At 40.4% G+C, this 11,990-nt stretch overlaps 2 protein-coding genes across 2 annotated transcripts; both read right to left on the bottom strand.

The window, feature by feature from the left end:
- Positions 1–65: 65 nt before the first annotated feature.
- On the bottom strand, positions 66–4,793 carry LOC308316487 (gamma-glutamyl hydrolase). The gene is made up of 9 exons (XM_080765139.1): positions 4,497–4,793; positions 4,216–4,330; positions 3,955–4,005; positions 3,667–3,751; positions 2,702–2,840; positions 1,985–2,091; positions 1,411–1,504; positions 1,139–1,276; positions 66–703 (listed from the first exon to the last, which is right to left on the bottom strand). The coding sequence occupies exons 1-9, from the start codon at positions 4,606–4,608 to the stop codon at positions 585–587; spliced, it is 960 nt and encodes a 319-aa protein (XP_080621265.1). The 5' UTR covers positions 4,609–4,793; the 3' UTR covers positions 66–584.
- Positions 4,794–5,679: 886 nt separating this feature from the next.
- On the bottom strand, positions 5,680–11,694 carry nmrk1 (nicotinamide riboside kinase 1). Its single transcript, XM_080765574.1, has 8 exons — positions 11,591–11,694; positions 11,441–11,489; positions 9,614–9,704; positions 9,397–9,445; positions 8,020–8,176; positions 7,828–7,899; positions 6,959–7,065; positions 5,680–6,704 (listed from the first exon to the last, which is right to left on the bottom strand). Exons 2-8 carry the CDS (start codon positions 11,467–11,469, stop codon positions 6,616–6,618), a joined length of 594 nt encoding a protein of 197 aa, XP_080621700.1. The 5' UTR covers positions 11,470–11,489; positions 11,591–11,694; the 3' UTR covers positions 5,680–6,615.
- Positions 11,695–11,990: the final 296 nt, after the last annotated feature.

Raw genomic sequence — 11,990 nt, 5'->3', positions numbered from 1 at the left:
GTGCTGTGTTGATAGACTGTCTTCTTACTTTCCCCCTCCCTTTTTACCTCCTTTATGATGAATTCCTGATCTGTTCTTTGGCTAAATAGAAGTGTATATTTGTGCGTCTCTAAATGTTTTGATGAATTGAACAAGGCGGACCCTCTTGTAAACAAGTGTAATGCTTTATTGGGTCTCTCACAGTTAACAGTTTTTGTATTGAGTTGTGCTTGAAATGTATTGTAATTCTGCAAACTGTTAATAAATACTTCAATCAATCAAACTGGAATAGGCAACTAACTCCGTCAACTCACATAATTAAATTAATATTACTTCACCTACCAGAGTAGTCAGTTTCTTTCACATGGTAGGCTACAAGGTCATTCTAAACAATGATTAATAGATACCATTAAACAGGACTTCTACTACTAATCAATGAAAAAACATTTGAAATGATTGACATCAAGCTGCAGCATTAAATGGCTAAAAGACTGGTGAGAGTTGTGGTGCAGAAACTGGTTTTCAGTTACAAATCTTATTCAATACAAAGCATGGTTTAACATGGTTTAAGTCCCTCAGAGTGCAGAAAATTCAACTTTAAGATCTCAGAAAAAATATATTTGTTCATATCCTGTGATGTTTCCAGTGAAGATAGGAGTGTAGTTGTAAATCAGTGAAGCAGCCTCTTCCTCAGGCGTATCAAAATGATGCAAACTTCTCCGACCTAAAGACAGTGAACATGGAAGTAATGCAAGTAAAGGGGAATGTAATAATTCCAATTGATTCCTCCCCAGACAGACTCCATAGTCCCACACACATTTCTGTGTTGTCACTACTGTTGTATACTACTGACTCACCTACCAGTGAGGACTCAGGAGCCCCCACCGGGAGGACTTAGAGCCTTTGTCCTACTCCTCCTGCCCAGCGCTGCTTGCTGAGAGGTGCCGCCCCAGCCCATAGGATTACATGCAGTCACATAAACCCTCTCTCCTGAACACGGGCCAATTGTTTGTAGACGATCGACAAAGCGAGATGCACCACGGACCACGGTGGATTTGAACCCACGAGTCACGACCTCCAGTGGTGGACAGGCATTTTATCACTGAGCTACCAGAGCGTCATTATACTTGGACAATTTGGTCTGCCATTTTGACCTTACCTTCGTTAACAAAAAACTCTGCGAGAAGAGAGGCTACACGGACAGCGTTTTTGGAGTGAGGATATTGTCTTCTGGGATTCCACTGGAAACTGATCACCTCTGGGTGCCACTGTACACCATAAAATGGATATCTCTTACCTGGAAGAGGAAAGCACACGTAAAATACTCCATTTGTACACTCTCAGTGTGACTGCACAAAGACATTTTCTTCAACTAATATTAGTATATATATTTGTACGTGAAACAATACAGTGATAAAACATCTTGGTGACCTTCCATAGTTGAGACAAAATTAGCTCCATTCTCAGCAATGTTTGTAGACAGGATGGAGAAGAAATTGAGCAACTTCTCATTTTCTTGGAAATTCTGCAAGGAAGAACATCATAACCATGCAGTATCCCGAGAGGATGAAATAAGTCATATACATCACACAATGCAGTCACACCATTGTTGAATGCATACTACATATTGTTTATGAATATATAGTATTTAACTGTATGACTTGCACTTGTCTGTTCTGCATTGTGAGGCCTTGGAATAACGCATAATAATGTCCATTCATGCTATTTATTGCATTTGTAGGCTATGTGTAGCTCAGTGGCCTTGTGGCGTGTCCGTCCTGGGAGCGTTCAATCCCCGGCTGAGTCATACCAAAGATTTTTTAAATAGTACCCAATGCTTCCCTGCCTTGTGCTACAGAAACAAGTTCCTGACCTACACTATGGTGGTTCAGGAACCGTTGGTTCCCAAACTTCCCAAGGCTACTTAATACTTGTATGCTACTTGATCACAAATAGGACAAAGACAAACCAGGGGAAATATGCGCCGGTTGACATAAGAATCTACCTGTTTGGTGACTCCATAGTGGTGAAAATTACCCGTGAGAGGTTCCTGAGACAAGGCCTTCATGAGGTCACTGGGAAAGTCCTGAAGCATTCTACTGGAATAGGCCTCTGGAGGGATAGATCATAGATGGAAGGAGGATGTTGAGTTTTTCATACAGTAAGATGCAGATATTTACCAAACAAATGCCAATGTTATTTATTAGGACTAGTGGAAATATTGAGCAAGAGGCTAAGGAAAAACACAAGGGGTCTCTGTTCAGTTACCAGTTCCCCTCAAGTTTTAGAATTAGCAACTACTGACACCATGTGGTATAATTTCGCATATGCAGTTTTACAGACATTAAATTTTTTTCTCCAATGCTCCATTCAAAAAGTAAAGATTCAGATAAACAATTATGATAAAATGGCTAATTTATATTTTGTTGCAAATCAGTTATTCCATTTTTAGTTTACATTTTTGGCATGTGATGTGGTCGTAAACTGACCCAAAGCACGCTCGATTTATGTAGCGTGGAAAAAGGAGGGGGCCAGATGACCCCTGTGGGACTCTGGTCAATAAAATATAGGGTTTAATTTGTAAGTTGCATGCCACTCTTTTACACAAAATCAAAACAAATAGACCATTAAAAAAAGTATTATAAGTAAATATAAATACAGTATAAATACAACAACTATGTCATGAGAGGGAATGGAATGTACATGGCATCGTTGTGCCTACCTGCAGTGAGGTTAAGGGGCAGTGCTATGTTTTCAGCTTCGGTATTTGTCAGCAGATTTTCACCACTCACTAGCACAGTCAGTAACTGCAAGCCCATACACGTTCCCCAGATAGGGAAGAAGTCTCCAGCATCATTGGCCTGAAATACACATAATAGCACCTCAAGGTTTCAGTGCAGTGTTTATGTCAGAGGTTTGAGGCTGAGGAAGACCTGTTTGGTCAGTTGTTTCTGTCCATGAGAGGAACATAAAACCACAGAAAAGTTCATTCATTGTGTGCTGGCTATTTCCTCAAACTTCTAGAGAGAATACAAGCTGAGAAACTAGTCACTGGGTCTCATGCTATAAATGTCATTCCAAACTTATTTCTCCCAGTGCATTTATAGTTTCAGAGCATGTATGGTTGGTTGTTGCCTGCATTCTTTCCCTTATGTGTATGCATGCATTTATGATTCAGAATGTACAAATGCCCAGTTGTATGTGTTTTATGACTTTCTGACTTTTGTGGATGTTCGCTGCTACAGTGTATGCATTTGTTTATGTTTGTTGGCCCAGATAGTTTGACTCTTTCATTTGACGCATGACACTCTTTTTGTTTTGGATCTATTGTGAGTTCTGGTTGATGTCTGCTACTTTACTAATACCTGTCAGGTGGTTGGTGTGTGAGACCATGATCACCTTGCTTTTGATTCAATCATAACTTATGCACTATTACCTTTAGTTAATTTAATTTAATTTCTTTTTAATTTTTCCTTTATACCCATTCTTTTCCTTTTTTTTCGAAACCCCTTCTTTTCCCCATTCATGCTGTTTTAGTCTGCTTGAAACAGACAACCTGTTTTTTTGTTTATATAAAATATATAAAATGTGATCATAAAAAAGTATAGATTGACACTAACAGAACTAGAAAGCCAGACAGTCAAACAGGCAGAAAAGACAGACTGCACTGGCAGAGATTTTATTTACCTTCAGGGCCATCTTGTAGAAGACCCCTGCCACCCTGGCAAAGTCCGATGTCTCTATGTCTGATGATCCACCAATCAGAAGCAGACTAGACACAGATCATATATTTAAGAAACCTCAAGTCCAAAACTGTTATTGTTCAAGATTCCAATAAAAAAACAGCAAGAGAAAAAACAGAGATATATATGCAGTAGCCTAATAAATTAACAGAATAAGATTTAGTTGGCATGCCTGTGCCACATGTAAGCTATTACAGATAGCTGATGCTATAGGCAGGGAGAGGTTCCTCACCCATTAATTGAGTTGAAGATCCTTTCATACTCAGCAATGCTATGAGTCAGTCTGTGGGAGAAATAACACGGTGGAATGAAGGTAGGCTATACAGTAATATGACTCGACTATTACAATCTGTAATTATAGAGACATGTTGTTCCAAACCAGCAGCTCACGTGAATGCACTCAATGCAGTAGAAATGCAAGTTAAACTTGTAGTAGCCTTGTTTTATGGCTGTTATTGTAATGCCAATGTAAATTCAAGACAGGCTTGCTTACTTGATTGGCATAACTCTGCTTCCCCCTGATTCAATATATTTGACATAGGAGGCAGATATATAGGTGCTCCCAAATGGTTTCATCACGTTGTCTACCACAATCTGAGTCAAAATACCTGTGTAATACAAGTGGAGTGTGTTGAGAAGATAACACATTTGATCAACAAAGCAACCAAATAAATTAAAGTCTCACTTTGTTTTCATTAGTTTACACTCATGTCAAATTTGTTTTTGTTACCTCAACAATACCTCTACAAATTATTCATGAAATGAGCAACTTACCAATGATCGGTCTGTCGTTAACAGCTGTCGGTAACAGCCTGTTGTGATTAATCGGCACTGCCATACTGCAACAACTAAAATAAAGTAAACAAAATGACACAAACACTGCCATGGCTACTGTCCGTATTTATGAGACCTGTACACGACGGCTATTAAAGCACGTAGGAAGTGTTTAAGGAAGCTGTGTAGTGTGAAATGTTTAAAGGGAAGTGAGGAAAAAACATGTGATGGCAAGCCTGTACTATCCAATTTAGTCAGCGGTAAGCAATGTAGCAAAATATTCCATTGACTGATCTCCTGTACATTTGGTAAACACTTTGAGAAACTGCCTGATCCTGTCTGTCACCCTGTGTTTTACAAAAGTAGCGTAAAGGTCGGATGTGTGGTGTGTGTAGGCGATACTGCTGGGTACACATTCCTGCAGTTCTGTTCAGCAATGCAAAAAAAAAACACAGTTTGAAAAGAATGTGCAAAGACACTATAAACTATAGTTTATAGTGGCTGTACTAGCCTATAGTACAAAGTAATATAGGCCTACTTACAAGTTGAAACAGAGCAGAACAAAATAAACAAACTAGAAATCACCCAATCTTCCAAGCCCGAGGGCAACTACGGTATAAAATGTGCATGATAAATTCAGTTAATATGCCAACATATTATAGGACACAATACCAATGTAACAGGAAGCTGCATTGGAGGACACTCCATATTCATGGAACTGCAGTTGGAGAGAATGAGCAGCTTCGGGTTCCTCTGGGTTCATATCAGTGAGGGAATAGAATGGGTTGGTCACACCACAAAGGAACAGTTGTTAAGGTCTTTCTCATTAAAAGGTTTGCATGGACAAGATAGTCTACTCTATAGCTTCCGCAGGTGCAGTGTTCTGGCCCCACAGAGGACGATTAAAACAGTGTACCACATGATATACAGGACTAGAGTGCTAGCCATGCAGGACCCCAGAGGAGTAGAAAGACAGCCCAGATGAACATCAGGGATCCCGGCCAGCCCATTAATGCACGGTTCACTATGTTACTGTAACAGAGCCATAAGACCCCAGAACTCTTTAAGTGACAAAGTGTGAATCCCACATCCCCGTACAATCACATGACAAAACAAGAATTTATATTCAATCAGCAATTTATGTTACATAAATCAAAAATCCCAACATTGCAGTGTAGTAACACAAATACATCAGACAAATATTGGTCAAAATGTTACACAGTTTCCTTATTATTATTATGTATATCTAAGCCTACCTATAAAACATACTGTAGTTGAAAGTTTAATTCTCAATGTTTTTATTACACATTTTTATTCTGTATTATGTATTATTTCATTTTTATATAAATAAAGCACTATGTAACTTTTTTGGTAAGTGCTCTATACATAGCTTATTAATAATAATATTAATAATAAATAGCAGCAATATAGTAATGAATGTGGACATTTACTTGGTGAGCTGTATCTGGCAAAGATTCAAGAATCAAAGATTCAAATTAATAAGACAGATATTAATAATAAAAATGATAATGTAATGTAAACAGCATATAGCATACACAGTAGCTCAGTGGATGGAACAAACGTCTCTTCTGTTCCCAGAAGCCCATTCAGGAAGACCTTTATGTTTATGGCTATCTACTTAATCAGTAGTACCCTTCTAATGGCAACACATACAACCCTTCCTCTGTAAACAGAACACAGCCAAATATATGTTATCATGAATGAAGAGGTATTGCAAATGCTAAAACAATATCAATATCTGGATTTCACAAAAATTGAAAAAGAGCTTGTTGTTACTAGTAGTTACTCAATGTGTGTGTAGTGAGATTGTTGAGCCAGCAGATAATAAAGGAACTAGTAGCAATCTTAGAAATTACACAGCCAAACTTATATCCAGGACTGACACTGATTCTAAAAACACCATCTAATTCCTGACCTAGGTTTTCTGAATAACTTCCAATATTTATTCAGAAATTACCAAAATGTTATGCTGCTATAGTATATACTGTACATAGCAACAAGAACCCCGTCCTGAAGGGTAAAAACACCAAAAAGGGTTCCCGTCCTAAATGGGTTAGAGTAGACTATGACCCACCTCTGTGACCCGCAAAGGCACAAACTACCCTATCATCCTTTTTATTTCCGTGGTAACATCTTCAAACACAGAGGCCATCAGCTCCTTCTTTGACTTGAGGCCATCCAGTAAAACTACAAAAGAGAGATAAATATTATTGGCTGATTTTTCACTATTGAAAGTAACTAACTATCACTATCACTTTCATCACTGATGTTGATTTTGTCTGTAATTATGTCGTAAACAGCAGTTTAACATCTAATATCTGTCATAGTGAGTCATTCATCATAATCTTCCATACCACAATCAATTACATGAATCCATATCATTGTCATCATCGGATTCCTCCGAGAAGGATACCAGCCACAGATTCCTCTACTCTACTCACCGACACCAGACACCATCCCCTCCATCTCCCGTCGGTTCTTCAGGTACATTGGCCACACGTGTCCGTCAAAGTAGCCTGGGGGATCTGGAGGTGTGTACACCCTTGAACTGACAAACAGAGAAGGGGGCTGAGCAAACACGTTTGTTTTCCTTGTCATTACCATAAAGAAAACCCTGAACTTCATGTCAAAGCAATCACATTGCATTATGTATAACATATCAATATCTCCTCAATTTGCACCCTGTCAGTCTGTCCGTCTGTGAACACTCACCTAATCTGTGCAAGGCCACACACTCCAGAGCAGAACACATGCCACCCTTTTCACATTGTCCTGTTATAGCGCCACCAGGCCAATTTTTGCTAAACACAGTGACATTTCTTGATATTACTCCTACAGATCTTTGTCTAAACTAAACAGATCTTTCCTCTTTTTCATATTCCATCCTGATTGGCAAAGTTCACACATATGCCGGCACCACAATAACCTACCTGACCTGCATGGCGAAGACCTGTGCTCTGAGGAGCACATTTTGCAGTTGATTTATTGTTCTTCTTTCTTAACTCTTTGTTGAGTATTCTAAAGGTAATTATAGAAAGTTATTAACCCATTCTGACCTGAGATCAGATTCATACGAGGTTTCCACTGGACACACACTGGTCTGATTAACCCATTCTGACCTGAGATCAGATTTTTAAAAATGTCAGTCGTTCTTCGAATTTTTCAAAAATAGCAGACCTACAAGCTCGTATCGCGCCACTCGGTGGCGCGATATGAGCTTGTAGATCTGCTATTTTTCAATAGGTAAAGCATAACATGATGCTAACACCAAAATGGGTGCCCGGTCAGAATGGGTTAAAATCATGCCCACCTTCTTCTCTCCTTGCAGACATCATATGGGATTTCCATGAAATATCTTTTGTCCATTACTTCATTCAAAGGCCTGCCAATTAAAATGTAAAATAATTACAATATTAAGTTACAATATAATATTATAAAATACAGTACAGTTCACAAATACATGTATGATCTGTATGTTAAGACAGAACACTCCTTGATTTACCTGAAGTTAAAAATCAGGAAGCCCTCCACTATGAGCAGGAACACCTTCTCTTCCACTGGCGTTGCTGTCTGACCTCGCTGTGCCAGGAATGACGCAGGGTCTCTTAACCATGACTTAACCTCAGTCATCATCTTGTCCATGTGGAGGGCATCAAGTGCTAATCAGATAATAATTCAAATATACAGTACATTAACTGTGGTGATTGTGGAATGAGATTTGTCCAATTTAGTGCAGTAAAATGTTACCATAGATTATGACCTTCTCAAATGGTTTGAAGAGAAAAAGTGAACTGATTTACAGAGCAATTTGTTTGGTGAAAGGTCAGAGAAATGTAGTGTTGATAATATTAATTAATAACATCACCATTACCAGGCCTGGATTAGCACCTCTGAGGGCCCCTGGGCACTGAAGCTCGAAGGGCCTCCCTGCACATGCACGTGCAAACCCACACAAAGTGCTCGCACGCAACACTTTGCCGGGTTTGTGCAAAATCTTTTGAGGGCCCCCTGATGCCCACGGTCCCCTGGGAACGTGCAATGAAAAGGAAGGGATGTCCACACACTGTTTCTCTGCTCCCAGGAAAGTTCGTTATTGAACAAACAGTGTGCGGACATCCGTTCCTTTTCATTGTACGTACCGGTATATATTTTTGACCAGCACCTGTAGAATTTCTGGAGATGTGCGTGCTTCCTTTTGGATCCTACCCCTGGGAACGTTAACCTGACGCTGCCAGATGAGGGCGGTATTGCGGAAACATATTCCCCAACACAACACTCATCTGGGATCTCTGACGGAGTTGAGCCCTGAGTCAGATCTGCTTCGTACCGAACCAATCAGCGTGAGCTAAAGGCGGGATGCGGATGTGACGGTATATAGACACGTCGATATGATTGGTTGTGTTTGCACGCCCACACGGTGATAGACAGACGCTCCCATCCAATCATCTACCATGTATCTTGAAAAAAAGGAACAGCTCCGTCATCGAATTTGCTTCCGCGATCCCAGATCCAAATAAGCTGTGAAACAAATTTGTGTAGCAAGCTTTTTGGATCTGGCAGCGTCAGGTTATGGGAACGTGCCCTATGTCCCCAAATGGTACATCCGGCCCATTACACTATTAATGTCACACACCCCAAACATTTGTCATGGTGGGGACTGAGGACATTGCCATCACAATCAGAGTGACAGTCACACTCAAACAAGTGAATCAAAACAATCTAAGAATAATCAGATTTTTAAAATGAATTAAATTGAATTAAATAATTGGGAAGATCAAGATATAATAGGCGTGATGCATTGCACAACTCGTGATTATTGCATATTGTAATATACTTATACTGACTGAATGACACGTATAGGCAGATAAAGCAGCCCTACTGTCATATTGCTTGAAGCCGTTGCTGTCCACGGGAACCACAGAATCATCCTAAAGATGAGAGAATCCACAATGGTCATGAGCTCACTTTCTCATCATTATGCCGTACTACGGTACTAGCCTACTTGTCAAGATCAAACCATTTGAGATCGCTGCAGTAAAGTTCCAAACTACACATGTAGTACAGTATTGTGGTTTGTGGTGGGAATGGTCTGCTACCTTGAAGAATGCATCCTGTGCAATGACGAAGCTGTTGGGTATTTGCTGGTGTAGACCTCTTGAAAGGGTTGACTTTCCTCCATTAGTCATCCTAGACAGACCACACAGGAAAGTAAACCTGTTAATTATTTGCCTGTTTTTTTATGGTTTATCTCTTTGTTTTGTAAAGCACGCCAAGAGGGTACCTGCAAGCTTCACTCACCAGAGAGGTGAGATTATCAGCCTACTCACCAAGGATTCCCACATTTTTCAGGCCATGACCCCCCAGATTATTCATGATTTGAACTGGGAGTCCCCACCCTGACAAACATGAATTGTAGGCACTACATTTAGTTTGACTCAGTTCCACAGATAAATATTGTGAAGCCGAGCTCACAATGCCTCGCACTGTGAGGCGTTATGAGCTTGTAGATCAGCTATTTTCACAATGTTTGCCCATTACTTACGTAATATTTGACAATATGGCCAATTTGGTATTAAATAATCAAAAAAAAAATTGCAGTCACTATAGAAATGTCTGTGCAGATACCCTGTATAATACACTTATATTTTGGTTTGTTTACTGCATGAGAAAACAATGTTGCATTTGCACATTAAGCTAATCATCTGGGGGTCAGGTCCCCCCAGTTGGGTTGTGCTTAGAACCACGCCCCCGGGCTGGCATAGTTTTACTGAGGTTAGGGTTAAGCAAGGTTAGGTTTAGGTATAGTTTTATTGAGGTTAGGGTTAGGTTTAGTTTTACTGAGGTTAGATTTGGCTTGGGGTTAGGTTTAGGCTGTCAATAAAAGTGACTGGCCAATCACAGCGCGTCCTTGCACAACCCGGATAGGGTTTGGAATGTCGCATCAGAACAGCAGTTGTGGAATGTATGGGAGATTATTTTGCGCTGGTTGGTGGAATTTGTACAAGAATTTGGTTTGATTGATTGAATACTTGTTTGCAGAAAAAAAGAACAGGAAATTAGGCGGCCCTATACATTTCAATAAGAGCTGCTGCCTCCTGGCTGCTAAGAGGATGTATAACCAAAGAAAGCACTAGGGCTTGCTTCCTCTCTGGGGTCCTTTAATATAAATTAATCTGGTGAAATATTTCATATTCCTCACCGGCAGTAGGACAGTCTTGAGAGACTGACAGTGATTAAAAATAACGAACTGGACATGGGAGACCGGAGGTAGTGAAGGATTGACATAATTAGTTGGTGTCCACTATGCACGACTGGATGTGTAGTTGCCTGTATTATTTCAAATCCTAATATCCTATGATTCCAAATTAAACTAGAAAAGTGCCTCTCTGGCACAGGTCTCCACCAGGCCAGGTCAGGTTGTGGCCTCCTGGTGGCGCTATAATAAACCAATGTGAAAAGGGTGCCATTTCTTCTTACGCCTTTGATGACAATTGTGAATTGGATGATTCGAGGCTTTTGTTCCAATGTGTTTTGCAAAAGTCCACCTGGGATATATTCCTCAGCCTAGTAGGAAATTCGTGAAAGATTTCACATAAATTGCACACATGCGTTCATGATTTGAGGCTTTTTGTTCAAAACGGACCAATCCTGCAAACTTTGAAAAGCCAATGTTAGCCAATTAGGATGGATTCCGATGGAATATGAAATATCGGACAGATCCAGCTGTAGGCCTACACAGGACGCACGCACGCACGCACGCACGCACGCACACACACACACACACACACACACACACACACACACACACACACATGGACGGAGTGCACTGCGAAACATACGCTCTCCCATGCCTTCGGCCTGGTGGAGACAATAAGTGACCATGCATGCTTTGCCGCTTGCAGTTGCAAGCCTTGCATGCTTACCCCCCAATGCCAACAACCAACGTCTTCATTGATCAGCTTAAAGTGGCTTCTGTGTGAAGAGATAGCAAGGTGACAACAGAGTGAGTCTGAATGACGTTGATAAACAGGTATATATTTTTAACAACAACAACACCAGTTTACTAACCTCACACTACACGTTACCAGTTTTCTACTAGCCAAGGAATTAAGTTACTTGCGACTTGCGACTGTCCTAGTGTCCTCTGCTGTTCCGCTACTATAGTTTCTCGTGATTCGCTAACATTACTAATGTGATGCAACACGTCACGTCACTGACGTCTGGACCTCCCCCATATGTGGTAAATAGAGTTATAATAATAAACTTTGAACATTCGAGTTGGTTGGTTCACGCATATCTTTGGGTTCACGGTTCAGTGCCCCCTCCCCCCCCCCCCCCCCCCCCCCCGCACACACCACACACACACACACACACACACATGATGATGTCACACACACGTGTATTATGTGTATTATTATTATTATATACTTAATTACTAATGAATACGGTAATTGAATTTCCGATTATGGAACA

This window comes from Protomyctophum bolini, assembly GCF_963924005.1.
Source record: "Protomyctophum bolini genome assembly, chromosome: 6".
In the NCBI taxonomy this organism is placed as follows: Eukaryota; Metazoa; Chordata; class Actinopteri; order Myctophiformes; family Myctophidae; genus Protomyctophum; species Protomyctophum bolini.
This window is presented reverse-complemented; position numbering and strand designations above follow the sequence as displayed.

Coding starts and splice junctions, on each gene's coding strand:
- LOC308316487 (XM_080765139.1), bottom strand. CDS start 4,608: ATGGCAGTGTTTGTGTCATTTTGTTTACTTTATTTTAGTTGTTGCAGT. Junction 3,752..3,954: donor ATCTTCAACTCAATTAATGG/GTGAGGAACCTC, acceptor ATCTGTGTCTAG/TCTGCTTCTGATTGGTGGAT. Junction 2,841..3,666: donor TCTACAAGATGGCCCTGAAG/GTAAATAAAATC, acceptor TGTGTATTTCAG/GCCAATGATGCTGGAGACTT.
- nmrk1 (XM_080765574.1), bottom strand. CDS start 11,469: ATGAAGACGTTGGTTGTTGGCATTGGGGG. Junction 8,177..9,396: donor CGGCTTCAAGCAATATGACA/GTAGGGCTGCTT, acceptor TTATCTGATTAG/CACTTGATGCCCTCCACATG. Junction 6,705..6,958: donor GGGGATGGTGTCTGGTGTCG/GTGAGTAGAGTA, acceptor TCTCTTTTGTAG/TTTTACTGGATGGCCTCAAG.